General features: G+C 38.1%; 1 protein-coding gene across 2 annotated transcripts in view; it reads right to left on the bottom strand.

Annotated features, from left to right (window-relative positions):
• OLA1 (Obg like ATPase 1) overlaps positions 1-5,269 on the bottom strand; it is a 95,015-nt gene extending 89,746 nt beyond the window's left edge. The window contains exons 1-2 of one of the 2 annotated variants that reach the window (XM_058190383.1): positions 4,971-5,269; positions 3,567-3,667 (exon numbers count right to left, since the gene is read on the bottom strand). In XM_058190383.1, the coding sequence (XP_058046366.1) occupies positions 3,567-3,667 (101 nt within the window). In that variant the 5' untranslated portion in view covers positions 4,971-5,269. Of the gene's footprint in view, positions 1-3,566; positions 3,668-4,289; positions 4,649-4,970 lie in introns of those variants that run through there. The other variant, XM_058190392.1, reaches the window with a different exon arrangement.
• Positions 5,270-17,388: the final 12,119 nt, after the last annotated feature.

The raw sequence follows: 17,388 nt of genomic DNA, 5'->3' as shown, positions 1-17,388 counted from the left end.
ATAGACCAGGCCAAAAAATAAAGCTCAACAGAAAGGCTAAAAGTACTTTTATAAAAATATAAAATCAAAATCTTTCAAGTCTGAATGCACTGCACATACTTCTTCTTAAACTTTTTTATTTATTAGATTTTTATCCGGCCTTTATTACTTTATAGGTAACTCAAAGTGATAAACCTACTTCTTCCTGCTTCTATTTTCCTTCCAAAAACAACCTTGTGAGTTGGGCTAAGAGAGATTGGCACAAAGTCACTCAGCTGGCTTTCACGCCTAACGTGGGACTCTCTCTCCTGGTTTCTATGCTACTATTTTAACCAACACAGGTAGTCCTCAATATATGACTGCAATGAAGCCTGTGCATAACCATTGTATGTCATAAGTCATCACGTGACCAACCCAATTTTACAACTTTGGTGGCAATCCAGTGATTTGATATGGGTGCAATTTTACCAGAAGCCGTGAAAATATTTGCAGATCCCTCGCATCCTGGACATAAACTGTTTCAACTCCTACCCTCAAAACGACGCTATAGAGCACTGCACACCAGAACAACTAGACACAAGAACAGTTTTTCCCCGAAGGCCATCACTCTGCTAAACAAATAATTCCCTCAACACTGTCAGACTATTTACTGAATCTGCACTACTATTAATCGTTTCATAGTTCCCATCACCAATCTCTTTCCACTTATGACTGTATGACTATAACTTGTTGCTGGCAATCCTTATGATTTATATTGATATATTGATCATCAATTGTGTTGTAAATGTTGTACCTTGATGAACGTATCTTTTCTTTTATGTACACTGAGAGCATATGCACCAAGACAAATTCCTTGTGTGTCCAATCACACTTGGCCAATAAAATTCTATTCTATTCTATGTGAATGCCAATTTTCAGCAAAACCATTGTAAAATGTAGTCAAGTGACTATGGGACACTATGGCCATACTGCCGGGCATCTGAAGTTCAATGATATGACCACGGAGGGAGTCTGACCATCAGAACTTTGTATCTATGCCATAAGTCCTTTTTACTGGTTGGTCATAACTTTAAATAGTCACTAAGCAACCAGTCATAAGTCAAGGACTTTCTATACACCAAACAGGCTCTCTATTTCATTTCATTATGTAAATTGGTGAGGTATCTGCCTAAGCTGTTTCTGAACGTTGTCTCATTCTGAACTTTAAAAAAATGATTTGGCCTTCTTTGCCTAGGTAACTGTTTCTTCATATTAACATCAAGATCATTTTTTTTTAACTCTTTAGTGTTTCTACTCCAGCATCTTAGCCACAATACCAAACTCTCAAGCCTACAGTAATTCAAATTCAGTGTGTGAGTTCATTACACAGCCAGCCAGGTGTTCAGAGTGAATCTGGCTGGCATTTTTGTCCACCTATCAAATCCTTCCCAACTACCTGGGATAGGCAGATAGAGATGTTTGATGGAATTACAGATATCATTGCAGGATGTAAGATGTTCCAAGTAAAGCTGCCTTTTGCAACTGAATGATGGGGAATTTGTCAATGCTGATGGTGCTCCAGTTATTTTGGGATTGCACCCAAGGCGCCTATTATTATAGGTACTACCTTTGCTTTTTTCCACAGTCTGTTTTTAATTGCAGTACATTATTATAATAAGAAATACCATTATTTTTCAGAGTATAAGACATACTTTTCCCTCCAAAAAAAGTGGGTGGAAATGTCTGTGCATCTTATACAGCGAATGTTGCCGAAGCTCCGCCCACCCACCAGCCCCCACCCTTCGGCCTCTACCTCCCAGCAATTTGCCTCCTTGCACCAAACAGCATGATCAGCTTCAGCACAGCCTGAATTAGCCCAAGCAGCTGATTGGCGGCTCTATGCCTATTTTCGGCTCCACGCCATTTTCGGCTTCTGCGCATACCATTTTCGGCCCATTCCAGTCAGCGGGGATAGGCAGCAGTGGCTGCGATCCCCGCTGCCTGGAATGGATCGCAAATGGGGCATGTAGAGGCTAAAAACGGGATGCATGGAGGCGGCGATAGGTGGCAGTGACGATGGGCAGCAACGGTGATGATCCCTACAGCCCGGAACAGCTGATAGGAGGTATTCCGGCAGATCCAACCGCCAATCAGCTACTTGTGCTAAATCAGGCTATGCTGAAGCTGACCAGGCTGTTTGCTATTTGCTGCAAGGAGGCAAATTACTGGGAAGCAGAGGAAGATTTTTTTTGTTTTGTTTTGTTTTTCTTGTCCAAAAGCTAGTTGCGTCTTGTACTTTGGAGCATCTTCAAGTCTGAAAAATACGGTATATTATCTGTGTTTCTTTTCAATTCTCAAGTGGGAAAATTCAACAGTTGCCAGAATACTCTAATTTAACATTTAAACAATATGGTACATGTCCACTTTTACAAAGTCAAAGCACTTGTTTGCAACTTTTGAAGCAAACTTCAGAATAAATAAAACAGAATACCCGTGCTTTCTTATTAAACTTGATGGCAGTGAACTGTATTACACACCAGGGAAGTCCATAATTATTATTTTATTATCTCTTTTTTTTTTCCAATTTAAACACCAATATTTATTCTTTCTACAATATATCTGCCGCCTCCTCTGAATACCACTTTAGTTTCAGTAATGTTGCTTTCAATGTTGAAAGTGATCTTTTCTTCTGAATTTATCAGATCTTTCTTCTCTTTCTTTCCAAAATATTTTGAACAAAGCTATTCTTCAACTATCCTAACATTATGTTCTTGGTATCTCTACTGCTATCTAACTATTTCTCAATATTCAGCAGACAATCTTGGGGTCTTCTCTTCCAATCCTATCTTATATAGACTTTACAAATTCTCAACAGGAGACCCAAAGGTGTTTTTTAAAGAGGCAACTCGGGTGGAAAAAAGCACCTTTAGAACAACCATGACCTGGATGACTGAGAATCTCTGTAGATACTCTCAACAGGGGAAGTGTCAGAGCTGGAAACATAAACTGTATGAGAGAAGGTATAATCCATTTTCCTCATGTCTTTTCTGATAAAGGTAATTAAATATTTTGTAAACAGAAAAAACAGAATTAGAAAATTCTCCATTTTTCCTTTATTCTTCAAAACATAGTGTCATGCGAGATAAGTTAGAACTACACAATCAACTTTCCAGTTAATTACTTTTGTTAATAAAACTTTACATTTCCCTTATTGTTTCACATTTTTAAAATTATAATAAAGCATACACTTATGTTTTCAATGAAATATAACAATTCCTTTTATTTTAAAAAGTGAAGCATCTTTATACATGAACTTTCAGAAGAAAATGTCAAATGAATGAAAGCTATTTTTAATTTAGCACATAAAAAGCTACTTTAATAATCTGCTATTTTAAGGTTGCAACTTCAGGATATTTGACATTTTCAAATTCAAAACTAACATGCATTCTCTAAAATATAATTATGACTGCCCGATTAGAAAACCTTATCAAAGACCAACAATTTTCCACGGTGTATTTTTTGCAGCACAACTCTAACTTGAATTTAGTCAAGACAGCCTATAAACTTTGGGATGACTAAGCAAAGTTTAGTGACTTTTAATCACTTACCCAACATTCGGCAAACCAACAATGCCAATTTTCAAGGATGTCCCAAATCTTCCAATGATTGGGTGCGGTTTAATTCCATCACCTCCCTTTTTGGGGGGCATCTGAAATTAGAAATGAAGGCCACATGAAAGCCTAACATCCAAAACGCCTTTTCTTACATCCTAGGGTTCCAAAAGCAACACCCATTCTAACAAAATAAATAGCAATGCAAATATACATTTGATTGATTACTGTACGTCAAATACCTTCTTGGGAGCCAAAACAGCCCAACATAGCAATGCTTTGGGGATACCGAAGAGACAGGAATAGAGGCAGCAGCCAGACAACCACCAAAAATACAACTGGACATGGCAAGGCCTTCTTGTGGCACAGTTCTGGCAGCTGACTCTGATTCTGCAAAGCTCCTGGATATGCTGAGCTAAAAATAACCATCTCGGAGCCCAAGAAGGGATTGAAATTCAGAACCGCCAATTCCTCCTGACTTTTTCTGTGCTGAGTGGCAGCTGCGAGGGACTTCCTAGCTAAGTCAACCGAGCAAGCGGGAGGACTCTCCACAGAACAACACTCAAAACTCCTCCCTCGGGGATGAATCTGGTCCTGGGCTCCCAATTGAAGGGGAGGATCCCCCCCCCCAAACAAAAAACATAGGAAGCACCAGCTTTGCTTCCCTATAATATACCTCGCGCTTCAAAACAAGAGGGGGGGTAGGACTATTTGGCTTACTGGATGCCATCTCCCGTCTTAAACATCTTCCTAATCCGGCAGGCGTTTCTCTTCTAACGACAAGCGGGCCACCTTTCAGACTCATCCAAGCCAGGAAAGGTCGTCATCATCAGCCTTCCTTCCATACAGCTTCCCCAACGCCAGGATAGGGCAGCTTCATTCATCCGCGCCCACCCGCAAACACCCCGGGGTCGCACCGTCGGTTCAAACCCTCGTTTGCCCTCTGCACGAAAACCCAACCGCTTTGGAGAGTTCCCGGCTCGGGCTTCCCGAAACTGCACCCGCGAGAGAGCTTGCAGAGCCCGCAACCCTCGGTCCCCGCCTCCCCCGACTGAAGGCCGGCAGGCCTCTAGCACCGGACGCCTGTTTCCACCTCCTCGCGTGGCAGATGCCCTCCCCCACCCACCCAAGAGCCCTTCGCCTCTTTTCCTCCTCCTCCCCCACCCCACTAGCAAAAAAACAAGCGGAGTGGAAGGAGGCAAGCTAGCCTCTGGGAGCTGGGGAGGAGCTGCAGACCCGGGCCTCCTCCAGCCGCACCCCCTACCCTCCCCCCCCCACACACATACACCGCACCTCCGAGCACGCGAAGCAGAACGAAGCCCAAAGCCCGCGCCACAACACCCCACCGCCCGCCACCACCCACCACCTCGCGCGCGCGCCCGCCCGCCCTCGCGCCTTCACCTTGCTGCCGGGCAAAGCAGGGACGCCCCACCAGGCTGGAGAAGCGGCAGGAGAGAAGCGGAACGCCTCCCGCGCGGCCACGCTCTCGCACTCTCGCTCTCTAGCCAGGCAAAAGCAGCCGGCGGAACGGGAGGGACGCGCTTCCCCTCTGGGGCGGAGACTGGCGGAGGGGAAAGGTCACGGGGATTGAAAGTGGGGCGCGGGGACCTGCGCGAAGAAGGGGAGCCGCCGGGAGGGAGGGAGGGAAGGAAGGAAGGAAAGGGGTGCCTCTCTTCCCACGGAGCTGCTCCTCGGGGCGGGGGAGTCCCCCCCCCCAACCCCGCAGGATCAACCCGGCCCGCGTGCGCGCCAGCGACTCTCGTCTCGCGCAATCGGTGATTGGGCCTCCTGGTGTGCAACCGCCGAGGCAGGTCTCACTCCGGGATCTCATTCAATCGCAAATCGTTTCTATTTCCTCCACCCGGAATAATTACCGGAGGTGGGGGGGGCGGAGGCGGAGGCAGCGGTTCCTTTTGGATTAAGCATAGGGCAGCCAGGATTTTTCACCGCCCTGAGTCCTTCGGGAGAAGGGCAGTATACAAATTAAAATATTATTATTATTATTATTATTATTATTATTATTATTATTATTATTATTATTATTATTATTATTATTTACTAAAGTGGTTTTGAAGCAGCAGTTAATTACAGGGACACAATTTGTCCCAAATTAAATTACTGTTTTAAGGGTTTCTGCCTTTTTTTTAAAAAAAAAACAAAAACCTTGTTTATTTAATTTATGCAGGCATACTTAACAAACCATCTTAAAAGGAAAATAATTGCTTTTTAAAAAAAAATATGGCACAGACTAAAATGCAAACTAAGGAAAAAAATTACCTTATATTTATCAAGAGTCACTTGTTCACTAATAAAAACGTGCTGCTGTAATCTGAATGCATATTATATATAACAAACTTTGCCATAGTGGCATTGTTTGATTGGTAGAAAATAACTGCATTTTCCATACAGATAAATCACACATTTCTAAGAACCGTTCTTTGACATATGAAATACAGGTAGTCCTCACTTAACAACAGTAATTGGGAAGGGAAGCCTGTTGCTAAGCAGCGTGACCATAAGTGGGATGTCATGTGAATATGCTGAATCAGTCCATTACCATCATTTAGGTAAATCCCCTGCTATCAAAGCATCCTGCGGTCATGTGATCACCGTTTGCAATGTTCTGCTAGCTTTCCCATTCGACCTTGAAGTAAAGCAACTCATACTTTTGAGGCAGCCAAAGTGTTATATTGATCTGTTAGAACAGGGCTGCCGAACTCAAGGCTGGATCCGGCCCATGGGGTGCTTAGATCTGGCTCACAGAGCCACACTGGAAACAGTGAAGGACTGGCCCCTGGTGCTGCCAGCAAAAATGGAGCTCAGGAGGGCTGCATGCTTCTGAGCTCCATTTTCGCTGGCAGAGGGTTACAGGAGGCCGTTGCAGCCAGAAACAGCTCGCAAGGGCTGCGTGTGGCCCCTTGAGCTCTGTTTTCAGTGGTAGAGGGTTGCAGGAGGCCGTCGCAGCCAAAACAGAGCTTGGGAGCCCATTTTTGCTGGTACAGCACTCATGCTACCACAGGCGGTTGCAACACAAGTGACGTTGAGCAGGACACGCCAACCCTGGCCATGCCCCCTGCCCTCCCCCCAGCCCTCTGAGGTCAAACACAACCCTGATGCGGCCCTCAATGAAGTTCAGTTTGACACCCCTGGGTTAGAAGATACTTAAGCTGGAAATGCTTCCATTGTTGCAAATTCAGAAGACACATTCAGTTTGAAGTCAGTAAAAATCTTTAAAACAGCTATTTCATAGTTGCTGAGTTAAAGTCATTATCCCAGCTTCTTCCCAAACCTTCCAATAGAATTATTTATCATCAATTGTAAAGTAGATTTTATCCAAAAAATTAGGTATTCACGATTCTCATTATCAAAACTCAATTTACATCCCGTTATGGCCCAATGATTTCTCATTGCTCATACTCCCAGAAATTAAACACCTTTTCTGCTATACATGCATGCAAAGGAACTAGATAATAACTTTCCAACTTAGCCCAGAATGGATGATATTCAATTACCTATTTTCACTCCACCAGCAGATGGCTGATAAAATATTGGCTCAATAATGTTTTTGCAAATTAGATCTCTTAAAGATAATTTCCTCAAACAATAATCTTAATTTAGCCAAAGAAAACTTTGGTGATCCCCAATCCCAAATAAATTTCCTCAATAATTTTACCTACCTAAAGGAAATATTTATTTGGTGGCACTGGCATCCTTCTGTCTCAAAAGATTATGGTATCGTGCTCTGGAAAGAGATCCTAAAGCAGCATCTAGTGTGACTAAGATGGAGGCTCCAACTGGTACAGAATGCGGCCGCACAGGGGATAGAGGGAGCACCTCGTAGCTCCCATGTAACACCCCTCCTGCGCAGGCTGCACTAATTACCGGTGGTCTTCCGGGTGCGATTCAAGGTGTTGGTCATCACCTTTAAAGCTCTCCATGGCATGGGACCGGGATACTTACAGGACCGCCTGCTGCCGCCAGCTACCTCCCATCGTCCAGTGCGCCCAATGCGCTCTCACAGGGAGGTCCTCCTTAGAGTGCCGTTGGCCAGCCAATGTCGGCTGGCGACCCCCAGGGGAAGAGCGTTCTCTGTGGGGGCCCCAGCCCTGTGGAACGATCTGCCTGTGGGACTACGGCTTCTCCCTGATCTTCGGATCTTTTTTTTTTTATTCAGAAAGTTTTACAAAAAAAATTTTTCCCCCTTTCCCCCCCTCCTCCCCCCTCCCTTCGCAACCCCCCTCCCCCCCCCGACTTCCCGGAACGAGCACAAGGTATAGTTAAAAATAAAACAAGCATATGCTAAAAATTTTCGTCCCAACTTAATTATACCCTACAATCATCAATTCCTAACTTCCCCAAAAGCAATCAAAATAATACATCATAATCATTCAAAACAGTCTGATAACTCTTAGTCTGATATCTCGTTGAATATAGTCAATCCATTTTTCCATTCCTTTAAGTATCTTTCTTGCGTATTGTCTTTCAAAAGGCTGATATCTTCGCCATCTCAGCCAAATTGGCAACTTTCAATATCCATTCTTGTATTGTTGGTACTTCTTTTTCTTCCAATATTGTCCTATTAGTAATCTTGCTGCAGTTATTAGATTTAAAATCAATTTAGTCTCAATTACTGTACAATCCGTAATAATTCCCAACAAGAAAAATTGCGGCAGGAACTTTATCTTCTTTTCAGAACATTTTGTAAAATCCACCAAATTTTTATCCAAAAGGCCTTTATGTCCTTACAAGTCCACCAAATGTGAAAATATGTAGCGTCATCACAATTACATCTCCAACATTTTGCTTGCATTTCTGGATACATACACGATAATTTTTTAGGATCTAGATGCCATCTATAAAACATTTTATAAAAATTTTCCCTCAGATTCTGTGCCTGCGTGAATTTAACATTTCTAACCCAAATTTTTCCCCACGTTTCCAATAATATTGGCTCCTGAAAATTTTGTGCCCACTTTATCATACAGTCCTTTACCAAGTCCCTTTCAGAATCTATTTCAAGTAACACATTATACAATCTCTTTATATGCTCCTGAGACTGATTTCTAATTTGCTTTACCAAATTTCCCTCGTTCTGCTCTATACCAATTTTCTGATCTCCCTTCCATCTAGCACGTAATTGCTCATATTGAAACCAAGTATAATTTTTCCCTTCCTCTCTTAACACTTGCAGAGATTTTAACTGCAAATTACCTCTTTCAGTAAACAAGAGATCTTTATATGTAATCATTTCCTGATTCTGTTCTATGTTTATATTTTCTACTGTATGTCTAGGACATGCCCATATAGGAACCTTATAATTTAGTTTATAAGAGTATTTTTTCCAAACACATGAAGGGCATTTCTTAGCACATGATTTTTAAAGGCCTTATCCACTTTTTGTCATAAATTAAATATGCATGCCATCCATATAACAAATCATAACCTTCTATATTCAAAATTCTGTCCTCTGTTAAATTAAACCAATCACTTATTGCAGAGAGCAGCTGCTTCATAATATAATTTAAAATTAGGCATTTTAAACCTCCCTTTCCGAGAATCTTGAATTATTTTCATTTTAACCCTAGCTTTTTACCTTCCCATATAAATTTGTTAATTCCTTCTGCCATTCCTCAAGATTCTTATCTTTCTTAATTATTGGTATCATCTGAAAGAGGAATAAAAATCTAGGTAAAACATTCATTTTAATAGCAGCAATTCTCCCAGCAAAGATAATTGCAATTTTTCCAAACAATCAACTCCTTCTGAACTTTTGCCATAAAACCTCATAGTTATTCTTATACAATTTCACATTTGATGACGTAATATAAACCCCTAAGTACTTAACCTTCTTTACAATTTCAAATCCTGTTACTTCCTCTAGTTTTTATTTGGTGGCACTGGCATCCTTCTGTCTCAAAAGATTATGGTATCGTGCTCTGGAAAGAGATCCTAAAGCAGCATCTAGTGTGACTAAGATGGAGGCTCCAACTGGTACAGAATGCGGCCGCGCGGGGGATAGAGGGAGCACCTCGTAGCTCCCATGTAACACCTCCTGCGCAGACTGCACTGGTTACTGGTGGTCTTCCGGGTGCGATTCAAGGTGTTGGTCATCACCTTTAAAGCGCTCCATGGCATGGGACCGGGATACTTACGGGACCGCCTGCTGCCGCCAGCTACCTCCCATTGTCCAGTGCGCCCAATGCGCTCTCACAGGGAGGGCCTCCTTAGGGTGCCGTTGGCCAGCCAATGTCGGCTGGCGACCCCCAGGGGAAGAGCGTTCTCTGTGGGGGCCCCAGCCCTGTGGAACGATCTGCCTGTGGGACTACGGCTTCTCCCTGATTTTCGGATCTTTAAGCGCGAGCTCAAAACCTTCTTTTTTCATCAAGCGGGGCTGGCCTAATTGATTAATTTTAATATTGAGGGTTTTTAGTGGGTTTTTAAAGGGGTTTTAATTTATTTCGTAATTTTTTACTTAATACTTTTAACATACAGCCATTGAATTAGATTTTTAACTGCAAATTACCTCTTTCAGTATACAAAAGATCTTTATATGTAATCATTTCCTGATTCTGTTCTATGTTTATATTTTCTACTGTATGTCTAGGACATGCCCATATAGGAACCTTATAATTTAGTTTATAAGAGTATTTTTCCAAACACGCAGAAGGGCATTTCTTAGCACATGATTTTTAAAGGCCTTATCCACTTTTTGTCATAAATTAAATATGCATGCCATCCATATAACAAATCATAACCTTCTATATTCAAAATTCTGTCCTCTGTTAAATTAAACCAATCACTTATTGCAGAGAGAGCAGCTGCTTCATAATATAATTTAAAATTAGGCATTTTAAACCTCCCTTTCCGAGAATCTTGAATTATTTTCATTTTAACCCTAGCTTTTTACCTTCCCATATAAATTTGTTAATTCCTTCTGCCATTCCTCAAGATTCTTATCTTTCTTAATTATTGGTATCATCTGAAAGAGGAATAAAAATCTAGGTAAAACATTCATTTTAATAGCAGCAATTCTCCCAGCAAAGATAATTGCAATTTTTCCAAACAATCAACTCCTTCTGAACTTTTGCCATAAAACCTCATAGTTATTCTTATACAATTTCACATTTGATGACGTAATATAAACCCTAAGTACTTAACCTTCTTTACAATTTCAAATCCTGTTACTTCCTCTAGTTTTTCTTTCTGTTGTCTGGCCATATTTTTATTATCACTTTTGTCTTTTCCTTAAAGTGTATGCTAACCACCTACCAGGTCTATTTGCATTACAAAAGTATTATGTTTGGCATATTGTATATTTGTTGCCACCTGATCAGCCATTATCATATTAAATTGATTCTGTAGTAACTTTATTGCATCTTTTCTATTAATTTAAATAAAAATCCCAATGCAATCGATCAAAAGCTTTCTCTGCATCGAGAAAAATAAATGCTGCTGGAATAAAATTTTCCCTCAGATTCTGTGCCTGCGTGAATTTAACATTTCTAACCCAAATTTTTCCCACGTTTCCAATAATATTGGCTCCTGAAAATTTTGTGCCCACTTTATCATACAGTCCTTTACCAAGTCCCTTTCAGAATCTATTTCAAGTAACACATTATACAATCTCTTTATATGCTCCTGAGACTGATTTCTAATTTGCTTTACCAAATTTCCCTCGTTCTGCTCTATACCAATTTTCTGATCTCCTTCCATCTAGCACGTAATTGCTCATATTGAAACCAAGTATAATTTTCCTTCCTCTCTTAATACTTGCAGAGATTTTAACTGCAAATTACCTCTTTCAGTATACAAAAGATCTTTATATGTAATCATTTCCTGATTCTGTTCTATGTTTATATTTTCTACTGTATGTCTAGGACATGCCCATATAGGAACCTTATAATTTAGTTTATAAGAGTATTTTTCCAAACACATGAAGGGCATTTCTTAGCACATGATTTTTAAAGGCCTTATCCACTTTTTGTCATAAATTAAATATGCATGCCATCCATATAACAAATCATAACCTTCTATATTCAAAATTCTGTCCTCTGTTAAATTAAACCAATCACTTATTGCAGAGAGCAGCTGCTTCATAATATAATTTAAAATTAGGCATTTTAAACCTCCCTTTCCGAGAATCTTGAATTATTTTCATTTTAACCCTAGCTTTTTTACCTTCCCATATAAATTTATTAATTCCCTTCTGCCATTCCTCAAGATTCTTATCTTTCTTAATTATTGGTATCATCTGAAAGAGGAATAAAAATCTAGGTAAAACATTCATTTTAATAGCAGCAATTCTCCCAGCAAAGATAATTGCAATTTTTTCCAAACAATCAACTCCTTCTGAACTTTTTGCCATAAAACCTCATAGTTATTCTTATACAATTTCACATTTGATGACGTAATATAAACCCCTAAATACTTAACCTTCTTTACAATTTCAAATCCTGTTACTTCCTCTAGTTTTTCTTTCTGTTGTCTGGCCATATTTTTTATTATCACTTTTGTCTTTTTCTGATTTACCTTAAACCCTGAGACATTCCCATATTGATCAATTATTTCCAACAAAGATTTACTAGAATTTATAGGGTTTGTTAAAGTAATCACCAAATCATCTGCAAAAGCTCTTAACTTATATTCATACTGTCTAACTCTAATTCCCTCTATCTCCTTTACTTCTCGTATTTTATCCAATAATGGTTCTAGAGTTAAAATAAACAATAATGGTGATAAAGGACATCCCTGTCTTGTTCCTTTCGCAATCTTAAAAGGTTCTGTTAAGCTACCATTGATTATAATCTGTGCTGTTTGCTCTCCATAAATTGCCTAATTATTCTTAAAAAACCATCTCCAAATTGCATCTTTTCTATTAATTTAAATAAAAAATCCCAATGCAATCGATCAAAAGCTTTCTCTGCATCGAGAAAAATAAATGCTGCTGGAATAAAATTTTTCTTTTCTAAGTACTCCAGTAAATTAACAATCTGCCTAACATTATTCCTCATCTGTCTCCCTTTTATAAATCCAGATTGATCATTATGAATTCTTGCTGCAGTTATTAGATTTAAAATCAATTTAGTCTCAATTACTGTACAATCCGTAATAATTCCCAACAAGAAAAATTGCGGCAGGAACTTTATCTTCTTTTCAGAACATTTTGTAAAATCCACCAAATTTTTATCCAAAAGGCCTTTATGTCCTTACAAGTCCACCAAATGTGAAAATATGTAGCGTCATCACAATTACATCTCCAACATTTTGCTTGCATTTCTGGTATAATATTTTTTAGGATCTAGATGCCATCTATAAAACATTTTATAAAAATTTTCCCTCAGATTCTGTGCCTGCGTGAATTTAACATTTCTAACCCAAATTTTTCCCCACGTTTCCAATAATATTGGCTCCTGAAAATTTTGTGCCCACTTTATCATACAGTCCTTTACCAAGTCCCTTTCAGAATCTATTTCAAGTAACACATTATACAATCTCTTTATATGCTCCTGAGACTGATTTCTAATTTGCTTTACCAAATTTCCCTCGTTCTGCTCTATACCAATTTTCTGATCTCCCTTCCATCTAGCACGTAATTGCTCATATTGAAACCAAGTATAATTTTTCCCTTCCTCTCTTAACACTTGCAGAGATTTTAACTGCAAATTACCTCTTTCAGTATACAAAAGATCTTTATATGTAATCATTTCCTGATTCTGTTCTATGTTTATATTTTCTACTGTATGTCTAGGACATGCCCATATAGGAACCATATAATTTAGTTTATAAGAGTATTTTTCCAAACACGCAGAAGGGCATTTCTTAGCACATGATTTTTAAAGGCCTTATCCACTTTTTGTCATAAATTAAATATGCATGCCATCCATATAACAAATCATAACCTTCTATATTCAAAATTCTGTCCTCTGTTAAATTAAACCAATCACTTATTGCAGAGAGCAGCTGCTTCATAATATAATTTAAAATTAGGCATTTTAAACCTCCCTTTCCGAGAATCTTGAATTATTTTCATTTTAACCCTAGCTTTTTTACCTTCCCATATAAATTTGTTAATTCCCTTCTGCCATTCCTCAAGATTCTTATCTTTCTTAATTATTGGTATCATCTGAAAGAGGAATAAAAATCTAGGTAAAACATTCATTTTAATAGCAGCAATTCTCCCAGCAAAGATAATTGCAATTTTTCCAAACAATCAACTCCTTCTGAACTTTTGCCATAAAACCTCATAGTTATTCTTATACAATTTCACATTTGATGACGTAATATAAACCCTAAGTACTTAACCTTCTTTACAATTTCAAATCCTGTTAGTTCCTCTAGTTTTTCTTTCTGTTGTCTGGCCATATTTTTTATTATCACTTTTGTCTTTTTCTGATTTACCTTAAACCCTGAGACATTCCCATATTGATCAATTATTTCCAACAAAGATTTACTAGAATTTATAGGGTTTGTTAAAGTAATCACCAAATCATCTGCAAAAGCTCTTAACTTATATTCATACTGTCTAACTCTAATTCCCTCTATCTCCTTTATTTCTCGTATTTTATCCAATAATGGTTCTAGAGTTAAAATAAACAATAATGGTGATAAAGGACATCCCTGTCTTGTTCCTTTCGCAATCTTAAAAGGTTCTGTTAAGCTACCATTGATTATAATCTGTGCTGTTTGCTCTCCATAAATTGCCCTAATTATTCTTAAAAAACCATCTCCAAATTGCATCTTTTCTATTAATTTAAATAAAAAATCCCAATGCAATCGATCAAAAGCTTTCTCTGCATCGAGAAAAATAAATGCTGCTGGAATAAAATTTTTCTTTTCTAAGTACTCCAGTAAATTAACAATCTGCCTAACATTATTCCTCATCTGTCTCCCTTTTATAAATCCAGATTGATCATTATGAATTCTTCGCTGCAGAATCAACATTAATCTATTAGCTATTATTTTAACAAAATCTTATAATCATTATTTAAAAGTGAGATTGGCCTATAATTCCCAGGTTTAGAACAATCCTGTTCCTCTTTTGGTATCAATGAAATAAAGAGGTTCTCCATGAGGGGAATTCTCCTAGTTGTATCTGATTAAATAATTCCTTAAGTGGACCTAACATCTCATCCTGTAAATTCCTATAATAACTAACTGTAAGCCCATCCGTACCAGGAGTTTTCCCCATTTTAATTGTTTAATTACCAAAATAATTTCTTCCGAGGTTATAGGCCGATTCAATTCATCCGTTTGTTCTAAAGTTAAATTTTAACCTTATATTCCTTCAAATAATTATCAATATCCCTATTCAATATATTATCTTTAAGATATAAATTTGTATAATATTCTAAAAAGCTTTTTAATTTTATCCTGTTGATATCTCTCTTTACCTTTGTATTCTATTTTTCTATAGTACGTTGTTTTGTCTTTTCCTTAAAGTGTATGCTAACCACCTACCAGGTCTATTTGCGTTACAAAAGTATTATGTTTGGCATATTGTATATTTGTTGCCACCTGATCAGCCATTATCATATTAAATTGATTCTGTAGTAACTTTATTGCATCTTTAAGTTTTTGATCATGTGGATTATGTATTAATAATTGTTGTTTCTTATAAATTTCCTCTTCTAAATACCTCGCTGTCTTTGTTGCTTATTTCTCTGTCTATTATTAAGATATATTAATACACCTCTCATAAAAGCTTTACTGCAGTCCCAAACCATTTCTATCGATGTTTCATTATTCAAATTATAATCAAAAAATTCTTTCATCTGCTTTTTACATTGATTTACATTATCCTGATATCTAAACAAATTTTCATTTAATCTCCAAGTTCTTCTACCCTCTTTTCCATATTGCAATTCCATCCAAACAGGACTATGATCAGACAAACATCTTGGAAATATCTTAGTTTTCTTCACCCTAAAAAGCAAATCATTAGAAATTAAAATAAAATCAATACGTGAGAAGGATTGATGCCTATCAGAGAAAAAGTATAGTCTCTTTCCTCCAAATTCCAGTCTCCATACATCTCTTAACTCAAAATCTTCTATCATATCAAAAAGGATTTAGGCAGCTTTGCATGTGCAGGTATCTTCTTGGAAGAAATTCTCTTGTCCTTTCGTGTATCTATTACTCCATTCCAATCTCCCAATATAATACACGATTTATAATCCCATAGATCAACTTATCATATAACATTCTATAAAATTTTTCTTGTTGCTGATTGGGTGCATATATACCAAGCAAGAGAGTCCTTTTGTTTCTATTGTAAGTTCAATAGCAATATATCTTCCATGAATATCTGCCTCTATTAACTTGGCTGGTATATCTTTTCTCAAATAAACCACTATGCCATGTTTTTCTCCAAAGCTGAAGCAACAAAATGTTTACCTAACTTTGAGTTTATTAGGTACTTTTGATCTGATAATTTAATATGCTTTCTTGTAAGCAAATAACATCATTTTAAATTGTTTCAAATAATGAAATATTTTTCTTCTCTTCTGAGCTGAGTTCAAACCATTGACATTCCAAGTCAAGATTTTATTTGCCATTACTGGGCTGCTGAAGCCTTTGGGCAATCAACTGAAGATCGTCCTCCCGTATCTTCGGCCGTGCTCCTCCACCGCTTCTGTAGCAGAATCCTGAACTTTACTTTGAGTTTGTTGCTCCTTTTCTTTACGCTTAAGGGCTCCCTCGTCAGTCTTTGTTCTTGTGGTTGTTCCTCTGATGGTAACATCACTGGAATCACCTCAGCTTCCACACCCATTTGAGTCTCTTGAATTCTTTTTTCTATTATTTCTATTTCAAATTTCAACACTGTAGAAAGAAAATCTTTGGCCTTAAGCACTGTGTCAATACGATGTCTCCTTCCTTGATAATACACTGTCAAGCCAACTGGAACCTCCCATCTAAATTGAATCTGGTATTTCTTAAGTTCTTGTGTAAAAAATGTAAAGTCCTTTCTATCCCTTAACATCTTGGGAGGAATCTCTTTCAAAACCTTCAACTCCTGTTCCCCTATTTTCAAGTTTTTCTGAAAAGCAACTTGCAAAATTTGATTCCTCACTGTTCTTTTCAAAAAATAAACCACAATGTCTCTAGGAAGTTTCTTTTGCCTAGCAATCCAAGAATTAACTCTATAAATTTTGTCAATTTGATAAGCAACCTCTTGTGGATCAAGTTCAATAAATTCAGCCAGAGCTTCTGATAAATTTTTTTTTAAATCTTCCCCTTTTTCCTCATTCAAACCTCTAATTCTCAGAGCTCCTTCCATCATTCTATACTGCATCACCACCACTTGATCTTCATTTTTATCCAATTTGATTTGCATTCCCCCCATTCTATTTTCTATTTGTTGATTTGACTGAACAATTTCTTGCACCTCCTCCTCCACCTCCTCCAGTCTTTTTGCCAAACCTTGAAAAGCCATCAAGATATCTTCTCTTATTTTTTTATTATTCTCTTTTATTTCTTCTCTTATTTTCTCATTATTATCCATAATCTCCTTAAACCTTTCTTCAGACACTTTCCCTTGCTCTTTAATCAGATCTTCTAAAGCTGGTTCAGAACCCCTTCTGCCCCCAGTCTTAGGTGGTTTAGTAGCCATTTCAGTTTTAAAATTCACAAAATATAAGTCTAGAAACTTCTCTTTACCCCTTTAAGTATAGGAGAGCTCAGTTCACTTCATTAAAATCCACACATAATATTTCTTATCTTCTTAGTTGCACAGACTGTTTAAAATTCCATTCGCCACTTTCACTCCCGTTCAGGCGCCATCTTTAAGAGTCAATTAAAACAAAGAAAAAAATTCTTTTTT

This window comes from Ahaetulla prasina, chromosome 1 (genome assembly GCF_028640845.1).
Source record: "Ahaetulla prasina isolate Xishuangbanna chromosome 1, ASM2864084v1, whole genome shotgun sequence".
Classification (NCBI taxonomy): Eukaryota; Metazoa; Chordata; class Lepidosauria; order Squamata; family Colubridae; genus Ahaetulla; species Ahaetulla prasina.
This window is presented reverse-complemented; position numbering and strand designations above follow the sequence as displayed.